Here is a 10225-nt window from a genome sequence, read left to right on the forward strand (position 1 = left end):
ATGTTTGGAGGAGAAAGAATGCTGAGTTGCATCCAAAGAACACCATACCTACTGTGAAGCATGGGGGTGGAAACATCATGCTTTGGGGCTGTTTTTCTGTAAAGGGACCAGGACGACTGATCCGTGTAAAGGAAAGAATGAATGGGGCCATGTATCGTGAGATTTTGAGTGAAAACCTCCTTCCATCAGCAAGGGCATTGAAGATGAAACATGGCTGGGTCTTTCAGCATGACAATGATCCCAAACACACCGCCCGGGCAACGAAGGAGTGGCCTTGTAAGAAGCATTTCAAGGTCCTGGAGTGGCCTAGCCAGTCTCCAGATCTCAACCCCATAGAAAATCTTTGGAGGGAGTTGAAAGTCCGTGTTGCCCAGCGACAGCCCCAAAACATCACTGCTCTAGAGGAGATCTGCATGGAGGAATGGACCAAAATACCAGCAACAGTGTGTGAAAACCTTGTGAAGACTTACAGAAAACGTTTGACCTCTGTCATTGCCAACAAAGGGTATATAACAAAGTATTGAGATGAACTTTTGTTATTGACCAAATACTTATTTTCCACCATAATTTGCAAATAAATTCTTTAAAAATCAGACAATGTGATTTTCTGGATTTTTTTTTTCTCATTTTGTCTCATAGTTGAGGTATACCTATGATGAAAATTACAGGCCTCTCATCTTTTTAAGTGGGAGAACTTGCACAATTTGTGGCTGACTAAATACTTTTTTGCCCCACTGTATAATATATATAATATAAATAAAAGTAAGTATTTAAGAGTTGTCCTATTTACTGGAGTAATGAACAATGTTTCCATTGATTAAGAACTTGATGGGATGATAATGATTTCTCCAGGTATCAGCCAAACCCTCAGGTGTTACCAACTTGTTATGGCTTGTCAAAAACTAAAAACTTAAGTTTTAAACTTTTAACTATTTTTTTTAAAAACTTACTTTAGTGGCAGAAGAGATTTCTTAGACTTCTTTAGTTAATTCAAAAGAATTGTGCCAAAAGAAGTATGCCAAAATCACTGTTGCAGTCACAGATGACTCTCCAGAAGATGTGGGATGCCTGTAGTATCACATTTTCCATTTGACAAGATCTCACGTTATGAAAACACATAAACAGTTGTGATCTGTGGAAAATGGATTATTTTACACCCATAATGGGACTTAATAAAGTTGTCAACACAATGTGTGGTTTCTCACAGGGGCTCGGTCTGTTGGTGTCGGATGACGACACAGTTTTCCATGGGGAGTTTTCTGATGACTGGACAGTCAACGGGAAGGTAGAAAACTTTGACTCCTTTAATTTGTTTGCTCTTCAGCAGTTTTTTATCTTTTACGCATCACTAGCAAGAGGCCCTAGTCAGTCACCAAATTAACAGATTTATACATCTGGACGCTGACGCTGAATATAGTTTGATACACATCCATCGCTCCCCCTACCTTCCTCTTCTTCAGGGTGTTTTATCTCTGGCTAACGGTGACTCTTTGGATGGCCTGTTCAGTGGAGAGTGGGCCGCAGGCCTGAAGGTGGTGGGGACGTACACCAAAACAGCCGTCAGTGAACTTGACAACAAAGAAAGAAACAGCCTGCTGTGAGTATTTGATTAACCTTAACCAGCATTCTGAACTGATTTTCTACACAGAAAGTATGCGAACATTATTCTGTTGTGAAGTCGTTTTCTTTATCTTTGTGTGCATTCATTTGTATTCCTGTGATATTCTTCGAGAATGAATGTTGGGCGAGATACTTTCAAAATGCTGTGTATTACATAGTAGTAGTTACTTTCATTTGAAAGCAATACTGTACACCTAGGGACGTTATTGTATGTATGTATGTATTGTATGTATGTGTATATTGTATGTTAATGTAATTAACTCATTAACTGTCAACTGTCAATAAGAATTTTGACTGATAAATGCTATTAATTAAACAGTTAAAAATGTATACTAATGTTGTTTATGCTAGTTGTTGCACAAAGTATGCAAATAATATAAAGCAGGAAAAGAACAGTGTTAAATAACACGATTTAAATTAACATGTGAGACCGAGACGATGTGGAGGAAATGTGTACGGAAGATTGCTTGTCCAATGTCACTTGGTGGGCCTGGGTCCTTCTGATTGACGTTCAGCCCACAGACGGTGTGCGGCCCTTATAACAGTCTCTGGGGTCTTGTTGCAGTCAGGTTGTTTGGGAATGCAGTCTAAAGAGGATGATAAACTCCATCTAATGAAATACAACCATGAGACAGATGATCAACAATCACATCAGCTAGGGAAATTTCAGACGCTGACACATTACCTGGCATAGTAAATGTAATAATATAATCAAAATCATAAAAGAAACATGTTATATTACATTATTAGAGCTGAAAGTAATATATTGCCCCCTGCAGTGTACGAAAGTCGGAATGAACCACTGTTGATATAGTTGTGACGCTTAAGACGTTTAAATGTGTGCATGTGCAGCAGGTTGGGTCGGTATGCGGTGGCGGCAGGTCAGAGGTGGGTCTGTATGTTTGATGAATGCTGGAGTCGCTTGGGCTGTGATGCTGCTGGGAGAGGAGAGAGGACTGCAGCCTGGGAGAACATCGCTGTCACTTTAACGACTGCACGGCGACACAGGTAGATACAGCAACAGTACACAGCGTACATGGCATTACACAGCTGGATGATATACTGTGTGTGTGTGTGTGTGTGTGTGTGTAGCCCAGACCTCAGCAGGTCTCAGAGGAAAGTACTGGAGTGTTTGGAGTTTATTCCTCAGCATGGAGAACCAGTCACCATCGCCAACTATGACAACATACGACGATACCTCATCAAGGTACAGGCATCTGTGAGGGACAGTCTCTTCATAATAATCATCTGTGCGTTGATTAGTGAGGTAGAGAGCATTGTGTGTAGACTACTGCAGTCTGATGCAACATCCCTGCAATAAACAAGCTGAACTGAAAGGTGCTTCTAATATTCTGTCCACAGTTATTGTTATAAGTTACTGAAAAGAATAGCAGAAATAGCTGGGTGCAGGTACTGCCTGACTGAGTCAAGAAGAACACCGTCCTTTTCTTCTGTCGTTGGTTTGTTGGTGTAATGCTTAAATGTGCACGTATGTGGATGTATATCAGGCAAGTGAGACGCCTCTCCACCCTCTGGGATGGCTGGTGGAGACACTGGTGACCGCCTACAGGATGACCTACGTTGGTGTGGGTTCCAACCGCAGGCTGCTCAGGCAGGCCGTCCAGGAGGTCCAGGCCTACCTCACACATCTCTACAGCATCGTCCGGTACATTCAAGGCCTGAGCTCTGTCTTTTCCTTGTCTCTCACAGCTCAGTCTCTGCAGATCCCTCAAGTTGACCCCCTGTTTTCAGCAGGGTCTCTAAATATAAAACTCAGTGCACTGAACTAATCTTGACTCTGACTTTGTGGCGTGGCTTCAGACGATTGCCACAGTATAGAAATCATGCAAGGAAGAGAGTACAGTTAAATCAATAAATTGAGCTTAATTGAGCTCACATTACTAAATAACATCCATTTTTGTCATGCAGCTTTCTGTTTCCGGGGTTACCAGATGATGGCGGCATCATCCCAGATGCCCCTGCTTCTCCATCTAAAAGCAGACACAACTCCAGCACATCAGAGCAAGGGTGAGTGTCAACACACACACACACACACACACACACACACACACACACACACACACACACACACACACACACACACACACACACACACACACGTGTCAATACAACTGCACCTATACTGCTGTCTATTACCTGTCACAGAGCTGATGAACTCAGCGGCACTCTCTCAGCAGTTGAGAGCTCCCAGTCGGTGTGTTTCTCTGTCCTCGGCTCAGTCCTGACCTTTGTTCTACTTTAATGCAAAAAGCTGATGGTTTGCAGGTCGATTTCAGGTGGTTCATTAACGCATATTGGCGGTGGGGTGGTTGGGCAATGCTGAATATCTCATAATGGGCCGGGTATTCACAGTGAGCAACCACATCTATATTTTTGGTCTTTCTATGTAATTTCCTCAGCCAAGCAGGTTATGATTTTGCCTGTTTTGAACTGACACTGACAGAAATGAGACTGTAATGGTATTATTAAATACTCGCATCAGTACTTGGTATCAGCAAGTACCCAAACTTTAGTCCTTGGTATCAGTTAATCTCTGTTCTTTATCTTTAAAGATCTCTTTATCTCTACCTCCTCCTCCTCCTCCTCCTCCTCCAGCAGTGTTGTGGTGGTGAGCTGCTCTTCTCTGCTCCTCCCGCTGCTGCTCCCTCGACTCTACCCACCTCTCTTCACCCTGTACTGCCTACAGGAGGAGCAGAAGGAGGCTCAGTACTGGGAGCGCATCCTCAGACTCAACAAACAGCCAGACCAGTCACTGCTCAGCTTCCTGGGAGTGCAGGAGTGAGTGTGTTCATTTGGCAAACAAACACAAAAATGCTGTTTCTCTCTTACACATGCACACACGTACTTTGTTGTCACAGTCTGTTTTTTCTCTTGTAGGAAGTTCTGGCCAGTGTGGATGTCAATTCTGGGAGAGAAAAAGCAGGTTAGATACTAAATGTACTATTTTCTCTTCATGTACCTTTTTGCTCCTCCAGCTCCTCTGTATCCCTCACACACATAACGAATCACCTGTGAAATGTGTTACATCCGTTGTTTTGTCCTCTATAACAGGTTTGCTTTCCTTCTGTCACAGATTGTGTCGAGCAGTAAAGACGCCTGCTTTGTTTCTGCTGTAGAGACACTCCAACAAATCAGGTAGCTGCCATGTGACAAGACATAGATAGTGATGTCACCACATGTGATACAGTGTGAGTAGAGCGTGATCAGCAGAATATTATCCAGACCTGTGGAGCTTGTGTTCTTGTCCAAGTCACTCAGCCCCAAGTCCCATTTTAAAAGTTTGACTGCCATTGCTGAAAAAAACAAAACAAGATCCATCTCCACACCTGTTGTGACAAGACCTGACTGAATATTTCAAACAACTTAAGACATTACCAGTATTAGAAGGTAACCTATTTTTTGCCACAGACAGGCTCAGATTATCATTTGAAGTGTCTGACAACATTACAGAAAAGATCCCCTCAGAGACAGAGCTGTAAGATCCTTTCTGTTTAACCAAAAATTTTGCGCTACCCAAAGCCACCAGACTCCATTGACAAAAATGGTCATTTTACCTTACAGAATATATGTACTGCTGCATTGATGAGTTTGTTTGCTTTTGTTGTTGTGTGTAACACAAGTAGTTTGTTGGATCCGGACTCCCTCTTTAAAGCACCAAAGCCACACTATAACAAAAACAACATAACAAAAAGGATCTTACAGGTCTATCTCTGTAAGGATCCTTTCTGTTATGTTGTCAGACACTATGAATCTGAGCCTGTCAGTGGCAAAAACAAGGAGTTTGACTTCACAAACTTTTATCTGCCACAATTCCCTAGAAGGATTACATGACAGCCACTGAAGCTCATTCATCGTCCGTTCTTGGCTGCTGGTGGAGGTGATTTATTGGACCACTTCTAATTTTATGTACATACCAGTCGTTTTGAACCCAAAATATGTGAAAATAGGGTCCAGATTTAAAAATACCAGATCTATCCTTTATAGTCCTTAAAATGAAGTGTATTATAATGTGTATAATTAAAAGTGGACGTTTACCTACACATGCAGCACCACCTTCACTCCGTCAGACAAACTCCTCGTCATCCAGAAGACGTTTGAAGAGTTGACCCAGGAAATAAAACCTATGCTGGATGGCAACTTCTTGTGGTGCATGGATGACCTGCTCCCTCTCTTCCTCTATGTGGTGCTCAGGGCAAGGTGTGTTATCACACACACACACTCACACACACACTTTATTTATTGTCAAAAATACAGATAATGTAGCTAAGTTGTAGAGAATCTTCCTAAAATTCAGGTATTCATTTTTCAACTTACCAATAGATTGTTGATCAGTTTGATCAGTGTTAAGGACACTTTGAATAAAAGGCTTCAGGCTGACGACAACATCTAACATTGCAAACATGGAGAGGTGAGAACATGTTGTGTTTTTGCTGCTCTCCCCTCCAGGATCAGGAACCTCGGAGCTGAAGTCAGCCTGATAGAAGATTTAATGGATCCCAACGTCCAACATGGAGAGCTGGGACTGATGTTCACCACACTCAAGGTAAGACCCCCAACACACACACAAACACACACATTTTCAAGATTTAACTACTAAAGTAGCAAATTCAGAGGATTGTGCAGCCCTAGAAAATGTAATTAGTCAGTAAATTATCTGTTATATGACTCTGCTGCAGGCCTGCTACATCCAGATCCAGCAGGAGTCGACTACATAGGAGCAGACAGCGATGAAAGCACTGCCAGGAGCGGCGCACACGCACAGGAGCTGCCAGAACAAAACCAGTGGTCTACTGGAGGCACTGGGACACTGCACAGCCAGATGGCACTGTTGATCCTTCAAGTATGCAACAAAACAGCATTTTTCTCTGTTCTGAAAAAGTACGTAGTTGTTCTCTTCAGGACGTGTTAGAAAACTGTATTTCGTTGTTACTGTAATTTTCACTAATACTTTGTAATAATACATCACCTCTGTGTTTGGTTACAGTAATAATCATCAAAAGTATTTCATGAAAATTACAGGTGCAATTTAATTTTCTCACAAATTTTCATGACTCTACAGTAATCTCTATTTTACAGTACATCCCTAAAGTGAAATACTAGACTACACATTCAGGTCCCTGTGTAGTATTTTATCTGCTTTCTATCAGGCAAAGGGAACCACGTCACTGATGAAGTCTGAAACATGGTCACATTTTGAAGTGAACATAAGAGGCTCGTAACTGAAAAACTGCAATAATAATGTAAATATTTTATTTAGTAGGCAGGCACTCAAGGGGAATTTAAGGGTTATAAGGTTGCGATTTCGATTTTCCCACATCTAATTTTACAGAACTGCAAAGGAGAATATTTGGGTTTGAAATAACTGGCAGGTACAAAAACTTTTTGTAGTCAATCATCTCAGCCAGCACCCGAGAGCAAGCAACAATGGCTGTAATTTAACCAGTAATTCTAAAAAATAAGGCCCAGATTTTAAAAAAATGGAGTTATCCTTTAATTCAGTTTTTTCTTAATTGCAGATTATCTCCATCTACAATAAATGCGCTGCTGACAATATTAATGAACCAACAAAACCAACCTGCATGTCGAATCTAATCATGACGCCGTTTGTCTCAGGTCGTAACTTCTTAACGATTTTCTACTTTACTTAATATAATTAATGAGGGAACTGTGTGTGTGTGTGTGTGTGTGTGTGTGTGTGTGTGTGTGTGTGTGTGTGTGTGTGTGTGTGTGTGTGTGTGTGTGTGTGTGTGTGTGTGTGTGTGTGTGTGTGTGTGTGTGTGTGTGTGTGTGTGTGTGTGTTCGATCAAATATGAACCAGATCAGTACCAGCCAGGACAGTGTTTGAAGACTGTAAAAAAGAAATATTCCTCCATTCGGGACATTATGTTTTCAGTCCTGTTTGTGAGCAGGATTTGTCCAAAACCTTTCCGCAGATTTTGATTCAATTTGGTGTAAATCTGTCCCTGAAAAGTGATGACCACTTCTTGTGCCACCAATAATTTTAAACCCATTTTAAAAGACATTTTAAACATTTTCACTATTTTTATTTTATGAACCACTGCACTGAAGTATGGCACATGTGCCACGAATGTCTGTGACTGTGTGTTTTAATTCAGTTTTTCATTTCATTTTATAGATCATTTGGTACTTTAAACCTCTGTTTTGATCATTTATCGGTTTTATAAGTGACTGTATTTTCACATCACATTTTTCAGCATCAGTTTATTTTTAAATGTTCCTTCTGGAAAAAGATAAAGTTTCTCATCACCATCTGGCTTTAAGCTCTATTAATTTTATCAATTTTAATGACTTATATTATTGCATCAATTATTTATTATTAGAATTTCATTTTAATTATTTATTAGAGGTGTATTAAAATATAAAACATTTTTATTCTATATCATAAATGTTCCCACAATCTGTGTTCCCACAATCGTCCAGCTGCTTCCACAGAACACCTTGTACCGCCGTCATGTTACTGACTGTTGATGACCTGAGCTTGTTTTTATGTTGTCAGGAATAAAACAGATTAAAACAGACAGATTGAACCGCAGAATGCAACAAAAACACACAAGTCAGATTTTCAACAGCGTCAGTGAAATGTGTTTTTACTGTATTTATCGTCACTCAGAATGTGTGAACCCTTAAAACCTGAATGTGTTGGGCAGTCGATTAAATGTAGCTTCTTTCTTTCTATTTTCAAAAGAAACGCAGATGTTTCTATCTAAGGATGAGTGAAGCAGAAACATTCAGATGATCTGTCTGGTTGGGCTGAACAATATGCAAATAATAATTTTAATGCAGTGTGTGTGACTATTTTAGTGGAAAAGGTTATTTTTGCATTGATGATGATGATGATGATGATCTGACTTCTGCTGTTGTCTATACAAAACTAACATGTCTCAGTGGCACCATAATGCTTAATTCACAATGGTGGTATGTTGTGGCACATTTTACCGTTTTGGACATTGCACTTAGCCATTTGTATACTAATTCACCTAAATGTTCAGCGCTGCTGTTCGGCCTCCATTGATACCACATTTAAGGACAGTACAGATGTCTTACATGTCTTAGCCCATACACTTTGACACCTCCTATGTGGTATGTTACTGGTGCAACTTAGTTATGGATGCTAAAATGGTCAGAAATACTATAGAGCACATGTAGTTTCTACCTTATGGGCTAAAACATGTAAAACACTTCTGTAAAAACCTACATTTCTTGGAGGGATCAGACTTTGAGGCTATAACCTGACTGAATGTGTGACTTGAGTTTATTATTTTTCTAACTGAGTGTTTATTTTTGTAACTTCATACATTTATAGAGAGGTGATCAGGGGAATTAATTGCACCGTGTTAATTAGTTTTGATGGAAAAGTGCATTAAGATAGAAAATGGAAAATGTGTTTACTCAAAAAAGAAAAAAAGGGTAATAAATTTGGTTTCATTCAGAACATGTCTCCTGGTGATGTTTTTAAGAGACAAAGCTAAGCTAACAGCTACAGCACTTAGCTTTCCTTTGTTTCCTCTGACCCACACAGCAGGGGGTCTGGCCATCACCATTTGGGCTCTCCCCCACCTTTATGGTCCTCTCTCACGTTCCTCCTGCCTAATCACACACACACACACACACACTCTCCCTATTGTTTGTTTGCTAGTCATAGTTACTTAGTTAGATTGTTTATGATTGATTTTGTTATGTTTTATAAAATGTTTTAATACACATGCTGTCTTCTTTAATATTGTACAAGAATGAATACTGCCAAACTCTACTCTGTCAAGAACTCCAAAATCCTTCAGATAGCTATCAATGTGGTAATTTTGTTAGTAGTTATTAAATTAATTATTGAACATAATTCCAAATTGATAGTTTAGTAACCTTTTATGAGACTAAATCACTTAAATCGGTTATCTTTTCCTCATTTATCGAGATGGTGCCCCAATCGAGTTAGACTTTATACAAAGTTCCATTAATTTTAATAATTATTAATTATCTTTGATTATTATTATTTCTGATAGCCAAATTGAACATACCATTTGATGAACCCCAACAGGTGATAATTTAAGTCAAGCTGGAAAGAGTCACAGTGACCCACAGCATTTTAGCTTTAGTCCGAACAAATACATTATTGGATTGATTCATACATTCTGAAAGTAGGAAGGAGTTTTAGTGGTAAAGGAGACCTTTCTCTGTTCCTCTAGTAGACAGTTATGTTTCACATAGTTAAATGTTGGTGGTAGTGCTGCAACAATTATCTGTTTTCACCATTTTTTAGATTCTGCATTAGTTCAAAACATTTGATGCCATGCTGAAATACTTACACAGCAGAAATAAATTAACTGACTCAAACGAGAGGAGGGTGGGTTTCTTCAGGATCTACCTCGGCTTTTTTATATTTGTCATCACTGTGTTGGAACTAAAAACACAAATCAGCTGTAAACATTTGTTGTCTCAAACTGTCCCTCATCCCGCTCTCCAGTTCATCCTGTGTGATTCATGCACACAGTGAAGGAAATAAGATCAAAACTTTCCTCTGACTCAACAGGTCAGTCGTGCATTTTATTAAAGAAAGCCACAGTCACGA

The 10225-nt window shown here is 39.9% G+C and overlaps 1 protein-coding gene across 1 annotated transcript in view; it reads left to right on the forward strand.

Moving 5' to 3' along the window:
* LOC139208329 (alsin-like) overlaps positions 1–7095 on the forward strand; it is a 35564-nt gene extending 28469 nt beyond the window's left edge. Inside the window, exons 32-43 of the mRNA XM_070837970.1 lie at positions 1208–1285; positions 1461–1597; positions 2473–2628; positions 2713–2827; positions 3129–3286; positions 3550–3648; positions 4237–4419; positions 4519–4564; positions 4715–4776; positions 5689–5838; positions 6088–6184; positions 6318–7095. Coding sequence (XP_070694071.1) covers positions 1208–1285; positions 1461–1597; positions 2473–2628; positions 2713–2827; positions 3129–3286; positions 3550–3648; positions 4237–4419; positions 4519–4564; positions 4715–4776; positions 5689–5838; positions 6088–6184; positions 6318–6356 — 1320 coding nt within the window. The 3' untranslated portion in view covers positions 6357–7095. The remainder of the gene's footprint in view (positions 1–1207; positions 1286–1460; positions 1598–2472; positions 2629–2712; positions 2828–3128; positions 3287–3549; positions 3649–4236; positions 4420–4518; positions 4565–4714; positions 4777–5688; positions 5839–6087; positions 6185–6317) is intronic.
* Positions 7096–10225: the final 3130 nt, after the last annotated feature.

This window comes from Pempheris klunzingeri, chromosome 10 (assembly GCF_042242105.1).
Source record: "Pempheris klunzingeri isolate RE-2024b chromosome 10, fPemKlu1.hap1, whole genome shotgun sequence".
Classification (NCBI taxonomy): Eukaryota; Metazoa; Chordata; class Actinopteri; order Acropomatiformes; family Pempheridae; genus Pempheris; species Pempheris klunzingeri.